Genomic DNA, 14,610 nt, shown 5'->3' with positions numbered 1-14,610 from the left:
GGTCTTCCTACTTTTTTTCCTAAACTATTTTATTTTGTTATTCTTTCACTCAATGCTTGAATTCCTAAACTAGTTCTTTTGTCTCCATTTAGTATTGATTAATTGTTATAATTTTTGGGTAACTTACACAATAATTTATGTTTATGTTTCCTTATTCATAAAGGATTTAACTTTGACATTATAGATATGGATCTTAATCTTATTTTTATTTAATTTATTTTAATTTTATTATGATCGATAAATTACAAGATATACAGAAACGTGAAACATTAAAAACATATTATTACTCTATTTACATAGTAGTTTCTTAAGATTTTTTTAGTTAATCGAAATGCAGTTTATGAAGCTCTTTGGGTATCTAAAAGCTTAGAACATATCTGACTTCAACTCACTTTTCCCTAAATCTCTCTAGTTAGTATGTCCAAAGTTATTACGTATTAAAGAAAACATTTTTAATTTTATTCATATATAGAAAATAATATGAATACAGTGACGTAAAAAATACCTTTAATAATAATGATGGTTTCATACACCATGTTCCAAAATATAATTGAATGATTTATTGGTTACCAATATCAAAGGGATTCATTCATAAGGGAAAACATATAGGCATGCAATCAACCTCACATCAATGCACTAGACATAAATAATAGAAAAGTTTAAATAAAAAAACTTAACTGAGATTGAGTATCTAATCAATAAAATGAAATCATTACATGGCAACGCAAGAGTCTCTGGGGATTTTAATTACAATATGATCATTGAAACAACATTTAAAAGTTTTAAACTATGGTTACATTGGCTACAGTCACATCACAAATCAATCGTTAATGCTTTAAAATGGTCATAACAGCTGCGTCAAGGCAACTGAAGAATAGCTACAGTTCTTTAAAAACACTGCAATGTTTATTCCTCGTCTTCAAAATCAGATAGGATATATGTTATACGAAATAATAGGTTTAGAGTAAAAAATATTGAAAACATTATATTTCTTTTATGTTTCAGTCACCTTACTTCCGGATCTCTTTTAATGGAGAAAAACTCTGAACATAGAAATTTGATCGTACTGGACGCACGTAATACTAAAATACTCAGCAATGAAAGCTGGCTGAAATAAAAACAGAAAGAAAAGAAAGGACAGAAAAATAAACAGCATGAATAGTCACAGCATACATATATATTGCTTATTTACTATCTTGAAACCTTCAACTTACCATAGTAGAAGGAGGAACCAAAGTTATAGTTGTTTTATAGTTTATATATATATATGGCTGATGACAATTTTATTCACCCCTTTTGTCAATACTTGTGGCATAGGGCATCAAGGGAAGATTGGATTCCATGAAAGTCATGCTCATGAGTTTCCTCTTTTTGTAGTTAGCCTTGAAACAAGCTTGTCTAAGCCTTCTTGTTTTATCTTCAAGTTCCAAATCTGGTTTTTCCTCCACCATGCTCTTTTCTTTCTCCAACATATCAATGGCAGTCCTTATTTTTTCATCATTTTCAGGCCCCTCAGCCTGTACTTGCTCCTGCGTCACCCACCCAATTCACTATAATAATAATAATAATAGTAGTAGTAATGAACAAGTATAAATCATCTTTTGCAAAAAAATAGCCACTGGAAATGCAGTTTAAAACATTGAACTTATTGGCAATTCAAAGAGTGAGATCTTACTTGCATGTTCTTAATAAGGGTTTGCAGACTCATTAGCTTCCTATGTGGCCACCTTTGAATACCTAATTCTCTGCACCTTTTCTTCAAGTGTGTGAGACCAACGTTAAGCTCTTTAGCAGCCTGTGATATAGGCATGTAGAAGTACTGAGAAACGGTTTTCCTTGACAGCATTCTCGCACTGCTACTAATTCTCTCTTCTCTGTGTTGTTTTCCCTTCACTTCTGCCATCGTCTCATTCACACTTCCGCCATCGTTGCTTGATGAAAACGCAGGTTTATGATCTGAAACGTCAACTTCGTTCCACGCAGAAAGCACGTTTTTAACATCACTAAAGTCATAGTCTGCACCAGCAACTCAGAAGATATAATAAATCAAAACAAGAACATGAACAATGGATGGTTGCATACACATTGAAAAAACTGATGCTGATACTTACAACCTTGAAAACTTAGTGGGGTTGGTTCAAGCGACAAAGTTTCGTATAAAATGTCATGGGGATAATAACACTTCATGAATGGGACAACATCAAAATAGCTATCTTGCAGAGGAAATTCATAGGGCCAATGAAACCCATCACTGGCATTACCTCTGCAGAAATTAAAGATGCTAACATGGTAACTTTTTCTTACATGGAAACTCAAAAGCGTACAGAAATAAAGTAAGGGAAAGCAGACAAGTTTCTTAACCTGAAATAATCATAAGAAGAAAATTGGCACGTTGGTGCGAATGAGTTTTCATCAATTTGATAATTAGAATTCCAAAACGTGAGTTGCTGATTCTCCATGTCTTCGTTGACACCATAGTATACTGTGGAATGAGCAGAGAAATCGGCAATATATATTGGAATTTTAATGATAATGATGAATGAATGAAAGTAGTGTGGTAATTAATTTTATGGAAGAATGTGCGGCCGAATGATTTATTGTTTAACGTGTGCGATAGTATGAGTTACAAGATGAATTCAATTACCAAGATATACCTGGTTATTAATTCTGCATAATCTTAAATATATTATTATATATTGTAAATTTATCACCGTTCGTATAAACATGATTTTTCTATGGCCGTTTGATCAGACTTAATTAAATTTAATTAACTTAATTACATTAAAGTAGCATTCAATGTTATTAAAACAGTGAGTAAATTATCTTTAAATTCACTTTTTGTATTTTTTATAAAATTCTTAAAATAACTATCAAGAGATAAGGCAGTTATTTCGTTCATAAAATAAAGTAGTTCTTATAATAGTTAACTTATGATATTTCTTTAAATAATGATAGTAATAAGAGAATAAATTACAAAGATATTCCTTTGAAAATTTATCATATTACAGCTATATCCTACTTTTTTTACTATTACAATTATCTCTCTTATTAGTTGTTATTAGGGAGTGCAAGTGTAATATTTTTAAAATTTAACAGGTGCATATGTAATTAAAAAAAAGGTAACAAAGTAAGGTTTTATAAAGAAAATATTTGGGTAAATTTCAAAACAATAATAAGAGCCTTAGTATAGTTTAAGAAAAAATTTGGAAGGTATGTAATATTTGCGTGAAGTTGGAAGAGAGAGGGCATTATGGTGAAGATTTGAGAAGATGAGTATCGGATTGGTTTAGATAGATTGAAGTTTAAGTTTTTCTGATATTTTAATCTTCCAAAAACTCTATGCTAAAGATTATCAAATGTTTTCCAGTGAAAAAAAAAAGTTTATTTTACATGGATAAATAAAATTGATTTTGGTGCAACCATTGTAGACAAAATCCTAGTGACAGATTTTAATAAGTGTGGATAAATATTAAATAATCAATGGTAGAATTAATCGATGTAAATTTTACACAGACAACCATATTACATTGGTTCATTGTGTTTTCTAATTGGCTTTCACATTGTTTGTAAGCAATTGATATTATCCTTTTAAAACCCATGTCAATCCTCAAATGCACACCTTTCTTTTCTTTTCCTTGTTTCCCAAAACCTTCATTTTCGTGTTTTCACTCAATGAACTCTTCCATTTTCATTCAATTTGAAGCTTTTCTATGCCAATAAGCCACCACACTACTCCTCCATGTCTTATAATTATAACTTGGTATTATAAAAATATAATCAAATTGTTAAGTCTTAAACTTGAAAGATTACTAACTAATTAATAAATATCAATTTATAAATTATATTATGGATATTAGAATTAAGGTCCAAAAAATAAAGGAATTGCTTAGGATCTTCTAAGAGAAAGCTCTTTAAAAAAATAGTATTAATATATCTCTGTTAAATTAATTGTAAAATTATGTTTGAGAATAAAATTTAATTAAAATATTATGAGTGATTATTAAAATATTAATTAGCTAACAAATCTTGATCAATTGTGTGATTGATCTTCACAATATTTTTTTTGAATTATTTTATTAATAATTAATTTCAAAATAAATTGTGCAGATTCATGAAAAAATTGAAATTTGGAAATTAAATTTAAGCATTTACTGAAGAAGAGAAAGAGACTTGAGACTTCAACCTATTATAAGTGTATGATGGAGTTTATTTTCTTAACAACTAGAACTAAGATTTATTGTTTTAACTTATTCTTTTGTATATACTTATCTTTAATAGTGTTTTATATATTATAATTTTTTTATTTCATATAAAAATACATAGATAAGTATATGGATTGGCAAAAAAATAAAATAATAGACAAATATGTTCAAGAACAAATAAATAGAGATAGAGAATAATGAAGAATGTTGAGAATGAAATTGTAAAATCTCTCTGAGAATCATTAAGAATTGATTACTTTTTTAATATTATAGATAAAGCAATTACTACGCTTGAAAGTAGATGTTTTGGGTGTGGAGTTTGTGGTCACAATCAAAACATTCTCCCTCACACTTTTCTCCAAAACTGCTAATGTCGCTTTTCCTAATGTTGCTTTCACAATCCAGATCACAAAGTTCACCAAAGTCCTTTGACAATGCTCCTTTTGTCAAACTGTATAGGGATATATGCCAAAACTACTCTATTGGGATATATACCAAAACTACTCTGATTATTGTATTATCACCATGAAGTCCTAAATTTGTAATATACAAGCATATCATCTATCTTCTTACTTTAGACTCGGTTTCGAAATGAAACTATAATTAACATAGACTTAATCATGTTTTGGTAAACATATTATCATCTATCTTCTTACTTTAAACTCGATTTCGAGATGAAACTATAATTAACATAGACTTAATCATGGTTTGGTAAACATATTTTACCTGTAAACTTTATTATTAATGACGTTTAAGGTGTTTAAATGTTTTTGGTCGTAACCGTTCAGTCGTTTTAATGTTTTTTATCATAACCGTTCAGTCATCTCTAGAATTTGGCCAAACCGTTGGTTAATGGAGCTCTGGTGGGTATTTCTCTATCTTGGACCATCCCGTTAATAATTGATCAGGCCGTCATACAATAAAGTAGATTTCAACAATATAAAATATTTGAAGATATTTTATCTATTTAGTGTAAAAAAATTAAAGTCATAGACTATATATTTTTAAAAGAAAAATGCTTAAACCTTAGAAAATCTTTGAAACATGATTGTTCATTGGATCTTGATAGATTAAATTTATTTTCATAATTAAATATCTTAAAGGAAAATATAGAAATGAAAAATGATAATAAAAACTTATTTAAGATCATGTCTCAACAAAAGTTACACAAATTAACCTTATTATCTATTGAAAAGAAATATTAAATGAAATTAATTATGAAAATTTCGATAGATAATTTTACATTATAAAAAAATTGAAAAATAAAATTTAAATAAAATTCTAATACAATTTAACATAAATTATTTTATTGATAAATAAAAATATCTAATTCTTATAAATTTGTTTTAACCATCCTAAATTTTGGAGGGCTTTCTCACCTAGTTAAATAATAAAAATTTAGGTTATATAGGATGTACATACTAGAACTGTGTCTACTCTTTCTTCTTCTCTAATTCCCGTTCAACTGCTTTGTCTTGTCAAAAAAATGTTAGTTAATAATAAAATATTAATAAAAGAAACTGTTCACATAAAAAAATTAATAATGAATTTTTTAAGACAGAATTTTTTTATCACAAATTTTTATATATTTTTTATCAAAAAAACATATATTACTTTTTAAATAATATTATTTTAAGAAATAAAAGTAAAATATATTTTTTTAAATTTAATTTTATTAAATGATTAAGTAATAGAAATCATAAAATAAAAAAAGACTATATAAAAAAAATAATAATTTAAATATATTATATCCTTTAACATATTATTAAATATGTAAAAATATGTTAAAAAAAACTTTTAATGATATTAAAATATGTGTAAGCACACACTAAAATAATTATTTATTTTAAAAATCAACTAACTTTAAAATAAATATCAATATTATTATTTTTAAATGATAGTATTTTACATACTAAAACTAAAATATATTTTTTAACGTTAAATTTTATTAAATGACTATATAATGAAATATCATAAAAAAATAGTAATATAGAAAAAATAATTAATATTATAGAAATATCAAATGAGAACAAAATTAAACGTTTAATAAGAGTAACTTTTTCTACTATCATCTTTTATTATATTATAATAATTAGTAAATATTAGTTTAACTTTTACATAATAAAATATAAATAATAAATAATTGATTAATAAAACAATTTTATGAGGCAACAAAATAAATATAAATAAAAAATTATTTTAAAATAAAATAAGTAGATAAAAGGATAAAATAAATTATATACACATATAAAACAAAAAAATATAAATAAAAAATAAAAAAAATATATAAAAGTAAAATAATATTATGACAAAATAAATATAAATAAAAAATAAATAAAATAAAATAAAATAATTTCCATACACATATAATAATAAAAGAAATATAAATAAAATAAATAATAATAATATCAAATAATTAAAAAATTAATTTGTAAGACAATAAAATAAAATAAATATTAAAATAAATTTTTAGTATTTTTTTATATTATAGTAAATAATAGATTTTCTAAACAACTACCATCTAGAATCAAATAAACGAATTCTTCAAAAATATTTAAAGAAAAAAATGTTAAATAAAAAATATTTCTAAAATCTTTTAATATAATTATAGCGTTGTTTCAGGTATCAGACGGCTATCATTTAAAAAATTTAAATAATTAATCTTTTGTAATAAACTTTTATAATTATAGTTGTATGTATTTGTGGCGATTTAAGAAAGTGGAAAAGTTTGAAGAAAAGTGTTTAATAAAAACTAGGACACTGTTAAAATTAGTACAATAAACAAAAAACAGTTCAGTTCTATTTGTCCACCCCTAATGTCAACCATGTGATTTTTCTTCTTCCACTACTACCACACTAAATACGACTATAATTGGATCTATAGCCATCAATAAGATTATGGTTTCAAAAGTTATGATTTACCACGGTAAGCCGTCACTATGTACTATATTAATCAAGTTTATGACTGTCTATTTTCTCAATTTTTGTATTTATTTATTTGTTTTTCTTATAGTATTTATTCAATATAGTTTGTTTTATATCCAAAGTAACATTATTTCAATATAGTTTATTTAAAATTGTTTGATGTATATGCTTAAATTTAGTTTTTTTTTTAAATATTGTTATTTACCTTTTTAATATGTTATTTAATATATTTTTATTTAAATATGATTTATTGTATGTTTAAATTTAGTTTGTTTAAAATTGTTCTCATTAAGTTAACCTTAGTTTCTCATTTGAAATTCAATACAAAACTTATGTACTACATCTTTTTTTTTTGTAAGAATATATTTCTTAAATTAATATAAGAGGACACATACTAATAACTTTTATGTATTGAATATTGAATTGTCCAATTAAACACTTTAAGAAGATTAATTACTTTTTAATAGTTTATTATTACATATGTATTTCAATATACATATATTAAATTTCATGATTTTTTGTTAACTACATTTTATATTGATCTTCATGTGCATGTCTAATTATGGTTGATAACTACTTTCATTTTGTGTAACACCAATGCAAATTGCTGAAAAAAAAATTGTGAAATTTAAGAAATGTTGTTTAAAATTGGTATGTACCAATGAACTAAACAAAATTGAATCTTATTAATTGAGATAGGATCACATCTTGAATACAAAAGTGAAATGATAATTCATTAAACTATTTTTACAATTTCAGTACATATACATGTGGATCGAATTTGGATTAATTTATCACTCGGTAATTTATATAATTTGTGCAACATAACGAGAGTAGAAGTAGCGATGAAGTCAAGTTTAGATGTTTTTGTGTCAACCGTTCGAATAAAGAATTTATATAATTTGGTAAAATTCTTTGTCTAATGAGTATAAAATGATACATTCATGTTCTAATGATTACATATTACACAAAAAAGAACTAAAATGTTGAGAACACGTCCAAAGTGTGGGTTATCATGGAACAAGTAAAAAGACAATAATAAAGATAGTAGTGAAGAGATAGAAAATGATGTCTGTTTATGAAAGTTGTTTGATAGCGTTTATTTGCAAATCAAAAAGACACTAAAATCCTTATATGACATGCAAATGAAAGAAGATGTGGCGAACTGTTTTGTCATTCAACTAATTCAATTCCATGAAAAAACATTGATCATGAATTCCTTCAGTTTGGTCAAAAATATAGAAATATTCAGTTTTATTTAACTATGAATAAATGAATTCATTTGGTGATTTAAGTATGTTGTTGAACTATTATATTGTTTATTTACATTTATCTCCTGAATTATGGATAAATAAATACATAATCTTGTCTATAGTAAAATCTAGTACAAGACAATCCAAAAATAACATAAATGTACATCAGGACCTAATATTTTCAATTCTATTATTAAACTTGGCAATAAAAATAATACACTTATTTGATAAAAAGAACTTACCTACCAAACCATCCATCAATAAAAGATTGTGATAAATACCCTCTTTTTGATGTTAACTTTACTCATGGACAAAGCAACACTTATATAATAAAAGAATTAAACATTAAAAAAAATTTCCTTTATCAAGTGGACATATGTTCAAACATGAATCATCGAAAGGGTTCATTAATAATAAATTTGGCCAATAATGCACACATGTATTATTTATTGTACCAACAAACTTCTTGTAATTTGTTAATGGTGTTTCACTACTCAAATCAACAAGTAATAAAATATAAAATTAACTTAATTTAAGTAATGTCAAAACGTATAAATTGAAAAAAAGTCTTCTTATTATAAAGTTATTATTATATATATTTTGGTAGTCTTATCTCTTCAGATAAAATAATCTTATATGGTGACTTGATCATCATATCTTATTTATATGAATTCTAAGACAACCTAAAAGGTAAACAAAATGTTCATTTTTATATCCCAAAACATAGCTTCCAAAAGAGAATAGAGTTTAAAATGGGATGTAACTAATGTCAATTTAGTCAACTTTATAATGACATAAGAGATTAAAAATTATTTTAATAACTTAAAAACCATAAATGTATATATATTTTTTTATTATGTATAATATTTGTGTCGATTTGGTGGATGTTAAATATAAAAAAAATATCATAAAATAAAAATGTACTATTCCCCAAATGGTTAATTGGTGACTCTAGGAGTATATTGAATGTTATTTTATAAAGATATATTATTTCAAGAAGCAATAGAAATGCAAGATTGTTGTGTGATGTTTTCATAATTTGTAGCCAAGATTGAATAATTGTAGGAATCATGCATGCCTGATTGTAGGTTACATATATTTAAGGTTTGAGAAGTAGCTTTTAGAGATCAAGTCTGGACATAGGTGTCCACTACATGAAGAATTGTTTCTCTCTCATCTTGTAGGGTAACATAATCTTTACATGATCAATTTCAATATCACCACTTTCAAGCCATAAATGTCCGTTTTGGTAATGAGCATCCTTGCCTCTAGAAAATTGGAAATTATTTTTCTTTGCTATTCTTTGTTATATCTCTTTCCAGTCGCCATAGAAACATACTCCTTACATAATGAGTACATTTTTTAACTAATTGTAACTCATGCCTACTCAAAGCATGAAAATCAAGAGACAGAGAAGTTGTTAGTCCATTATATAATTGTAAAAAATGCATCTTTTATCTATAAGATTTAACTATTCAAACCATGACTTTCTATTTGTCTTTGAAACCTTCAAATTATAACCGGATTACTGTGCATATGTCTAAAGATATGACTTGGGTGGATGGAGAAATGTTCTGAACATTGCAATTAAACTATTAGATATTGCTCTAAACTTTTGAACCCATCAGAAAAAAAACACAGATCTTGTAAAAACTAAATATATTCCTAACATTTATTTAAGACAATTAAATATAATAAGAATGAATATTTAAAATTAATAGAAATGTTGTCATCATTGAACATAATAATATAAACTCCTTAAAAATGATATGAACCAGATAATTTAAGTTCTTCTAAAACATCCTTATTGAAAATGGTACCTGGTTCAACACACGTTCAAGTCAAAAAAATCCGTCTCCAGTGACATTATAAAATATACTTTTCCTTGTCAGTCAAACCAAACTAGACATTCAGTTCTATTTTGGTTCTATACATAACCAAGATAAGTTCTCATATGGCTCAAAAAGCTTCATAACTAAGTGTAACATCAAAATCTGAATTACAAGAAACACGAAAATGCGGGGGCCAAGCATACAAAAAAAAAAACATCATATTCAATGTCCACCTCTTCCACCACGCCCGCCTCTTCCACCACGCCCGCCTCTTCCACCACGCCCACCTCTTCCACCACGCCAACCTCTGCCACCCTTTCCTCCCCCACCACCACTACCACCAAATTCCTTATTCGCGTCAGATTTCAAATGCATCCCATCTGGTAAGGGAAGAATGTGATCCACACACTTCCTGAAGCTAAAATCATCAACAGAGTCATCTTCCCTGATGAGGAAAAAGCACCTACTTTGGTAGGTAGGATGCTTGCGAACTTGAAAAGCGCGAACCCCTCCACCCATCTTTTTGTCAGGTTCTGCATGGCCGTTCTTAAGCAACTCCAACAACATTGCATGTTCATACTGTCATACAACACAAATCAATACGTATTCACAGTAAGTAAATTCTGATTGCAGTTATTGCAACACCAAGACAAACAGGCTGCAGAAAAATGAGAAGATAGTAAGGTAGAACTGTGTCAAATCTCATTTAACCATTGAAGGAATTTTGCAATTAACAATAAGTTTTGTTACACGGTTCAATACTTCAACAGGAGCAAGCGAATATGCAGCAAAAGAGTGTCATAAAATACTTTGGTGGCGCTGAAAAGTGATTAAAAACCACAAATTAAAACAACTAATCTTAATGCAGTTTTGAAAGCCTTTGCAATAAAACTACATTATTGATAGCAATGTGTACATAATTTGCACTTAAGAGGGCGTGCACATGTCCTGCACCCAACAAGAAGGCACCATCAAAGTTATAAACTTAAACGAAATCACAATCATAGAAAATAAAATGTCAATCAATACACGTGAGATAAGGGATTTATGAAATTATAACAAAAATCAAATATCAATCATCCCCAGATAAGGGATTCATGAAACCATAATCATAAAAAACCAAATATCAATATTTCCGGCGTAAGATAAGTGATTTATGAAATCATAATCAAAACAAAGTATCAATAATTCCCAAATGAGATGAGAGGTTTGTGGATTTATAATTAAAAAAATCAAATGTCAACCATTCGCACTCACAATGAGATCAAGGGGTTATGAAATCACAATCATAGAAAATGAAACACCAACAATCGAGACGAGTTAGTAGAAACCAGGTAGGCTACGAAAGGGAAATCAGAAATTCAATTAGTTGCATTCTTTGCACTCAAGGGACACAAAAGCATCTAATAGACATAAAAAATTTCAAAAAAAAAGAGAAAAAAAAAAGGACATTGGTTATTAAAAATACCTTGTTAATATTGATATATTGAGGCCAGTGATGAAGTATGTTGAAGAAGTAATGGTACATCTCCGTGGAAGAACCGAAGCTCTTGTATCCCAACTTCACGGAAACACTTGCGGCATCCTCTTCTTTTCCTTCTGCTTCTGCTTCGGCCATTTTATCTTCCTCTGTTTCCTTTCCTTTTCCTTCCTGATCATTGCTATTCTCCAGTCGTTGCTCCTCTACGGACTTTTCCTCGTCCACCTTCTGCTTCTTCGAAACGTCGTCCGCCAGGGGCTCCTCATCCTCCCTGGCACGCTTCTGGTTAGTCTCGCCACCGTTTTCGCCGGCTTTCTCGACGTCCATGTCTACGGCGGAAACGCCGTTGGGATCGGCGACTTCGGGTGCTGCCCCTTCTGCCATGAGGGAGGTTTTTGAGTGAATTCTAAAACCCTAGAAGATACTTAGCAGTGAGTCAGTTATGACTCCGTATTTATAAGGGATTGAATTTGGAGGTTAACAAGTGTGAGTGTGGAAAGGGTACGTGACCCGAGAGTGCTAGTCGTGCTCCTTTCTAATCCTCTCACTTTAGACTAATTTTCAAAATTAATTTAAAAATTAGGTTTTTGTATTTTAGACTGAATTTGAATTTGATTTTAAATTGAATAAATTATTATTTTAATCTCAAAAATCAAGAAGTATTATTATGATAATTAATCCGCATTATTTTTAATACTTATATTCATTTTATTATTTATTTAATATTTAAAATTTATAATATATAAAAATATTTTTCTCTACTAAAATCTGTTATACGTTAAAAATATACCAATTAAATTAAAAAAAGTAAATTAACAAACATGATATTTGAAAAGTAACAGAATTTGTACGATAGAGAAAGAAAAACTTAATTATAATGTGGAGCAATGTTGTGTAGTTTATCTTTCCAAATTTTTTTATTCATTATTGTATACGTAATACAATAATAATATATTCAAAATTTATTGAAATTTCAAAACATAATGACTGGAAATATAAAATGTATAAGTAATTATAAATTATGTTTATTTTAACAAGTGAGACATGTAACGACATGAAAATATATGATAGTTGGGCCTTATATTGAAGCAGATAAGCCCATAACACTAAGGGCACTATGACCTTAGGAAAGACTTTTCAGATCTGAGTTCATTATCTCAGCTTTCCATTCTCTCTCTAAAAAGTGTGTTTTTCCATTTCTCTCCGCCTTCTCTCTACCTTTCCCTCACGTTTAGTGGTTGCATGTTAGATTAGGTGGTGCTCAAGTGACCGCGGCGTAGAGACCTTCGCAACCATCCGAATAGATTTTTCATTCTTCAGCGGGTAAGTAGCTCTTCACTGTTCTCCGCTGTTTGGGACCTAGGGCAAGTTGCATGTGCCTAGTGTACCCTCCTTTACGTTTTCCTCCGTTCATTCTAGCTTTAAGAGTTGTTCTTGATCACCGCATTGCGGGTTGTAGAGTGTTGTCTAGATTATTCGCGTGTGGGGTACTGGAGTTGCGGGTCTTTGAGCTGAGCAAAGAAGTTTCAAGGTAAGGGGAGATAGAATGTTTCTTTAATTGGTTGCATGAACTGTATGTTTAGTTTTGTACTGTTGTACTGTTGATATTGTGTTTTGATTTGGAAAGACTTAGTTGCATGTGTTGGGTTGAATGATTGTGAAATTGGATTGTGATGTATGTAAACTGTTTTGAGATGTATTTAAATTCTATAATGTCTATGTTGATGCGTTTGGACTGAGAGACATGTTGTAACAGCGAATGGATGGAAAAATTGGTATTATATAAGGGTTTTGGGTCACTTGAGGGGAAGTGAGGTAGTGATATTGGGAGGGTTCTGGGTACATTTGGGCTGTTGGGACATCTCAGGCAAGTCATTTGTGACCTGTTAGGATCATAAAACTGGACTAGAACATGTTAGAAGTGATAAAATCGAAATTGGGTCCTTAAGTTGTGGAAATTGATGTTTCAAAAGACAAAACTTGATCTTAATCACTTTAGAATGGTAGTAGGAATGTTCAGAATCATTTAGATGAGTTTAATTAAGTATAAAACAAGAATTAAGGGTGTTAGAAGTTAGTAAAAATGGTTAGGAATGGTTGTGTTAGGTGTTGTTCATAATTTTGCAGAAATTCTACAAAATTATGCAGTTTCGCGATTGATAACCGTTCGACCATGCGCTGTTGAGCGTCCGGTCTTAGCGTTCGGTTGTAATAGCGTTCGATCTTAGTGCTCGGTCTTAAGTGGAGTTCGACCTTAGTGCTCGGTCATGTTGGCGTTCGGCCTTAGTGCTCGGTCTTGTTAGCGTTCGGTCTTAATGTTTGGTCTTAAGTGGAGTTCGGCCTTAGCGCTTGGTCTTGTTAGTGTTCGGCCTTAGTGCTTGGTCTTGTTAGCGTTCGGTCTTAGTGCTCGGTCTTAAGTAGAGCTCGGCCTTAGTGCTCGATCTTAAGTAGCGTTTGATCTTAGTGAGTGGTCTTGGTAGCGTTCAGTCTTAGTGGATGGTCTCTTAAGTAGCGTACGGTTTTAGTGGGTGGTCTTGGTAGAGTTCGGTCTTAGTGGATGGTCTCTTAAGTAGCGTTCGGTTTTAGTGGGTGGTCTTGGTAGTGTTTAGTCTCTTAAGTAGCGTTCGGTCTCAGGTAGCGCTCGGTCTCTTAGGTAGCGTTCGGTCTCTCTTAGTGAGCGGTCCTGAATAGTGTTCGGTCACTTCTTCAGTCTTACCATGTATGGACCGTTCGGTCCTGTCCTTTGAGAAGTGAGATATCGTTCGGTCTTCACCATTCATAGGGTGTTCGGTCTTGCCCTTTAGGTGTTGATGTTTTCTGTTCGGCCTATATTCCTATTTATTCCAGTATGCTATTTTACTTAATTGTTCCAATTGCTTTAAGGGTTTATGTGTGCATTAACATGTTGGTGTTAAAGT

General features: G+C 29.2%; 1 protein-coding gene and 1 pseudogene across 1 annotated transcript; both read right to left on the bottom strand.

Moving 5' to 3' along the window:
- Positions 1-1,299: 1,299 nt before the first annotated feature.
- On the bottom strand, positions 1,300-2,459 carry LOC148203425 (protein RKD2-like; annotated as a pseudogene).
- Positions 2,460-10,225: 7,766 nt separating this feature from the next.
- On the bottom strand, positions 10,226-12,129 carry LOC148203424 (protein EMBRYO DEFECTIVE 514-like). Its single transcript, XM_088106214.1, has 2 exons — positions 11,681-12,129; positions 10,226-10,791 (listed from the first exon to the last, which is right to left on the bottom strand). Exons 1-2 carry the CDS (start codon positions 12,074-12,076, stop codon positions 10,435-10,437), a joined length of 753 nt encoding a protein of 250 aa, XP_087962340.1. The 5' UTR covers positions 12,077-12,129; the 3' UTR covers positions 10,226-10,434.
- Between the last annotated feature and the right edge of the window lie 2,481 nt (positions 12,130-14,610).

This window comes from Vigna umbellata, chromosome 2 (assembly GCF_029865625.1).
Source record: "Vigna umbellata cultivar VRB3 chromosome 2, Vumbellata_1.0, whole genome shotgun sequence".
NCBI classification, from domain to species: Eukaryota; Viridiplantae; Streptophyta; class Magnoliopsida; order Fabales; family Fabaceae; genus Vigna; species Vigna umbellata.
The sequence above is the reverse complement of the archived record's forward strand: the minus strand, read 5'-3'. Positions and strand labels throughout refer to the sequence as shown.

Coding starts and splice junctions, on each gene's coding strand:
- LOC148203424 (XM_088106214.1), bottom strand. CDS start 12,076: ATGGCAGAAGGGGCAGCACCCGAAGTCGCCGATCCCAACGGCGTTTCC. Junction 10,792..11,680: donor AATATATCAATATTAACAAG/GTATTTTTAATA, acceptor GTTGTATGACAG/TATGAACATGCAATGTTGTT.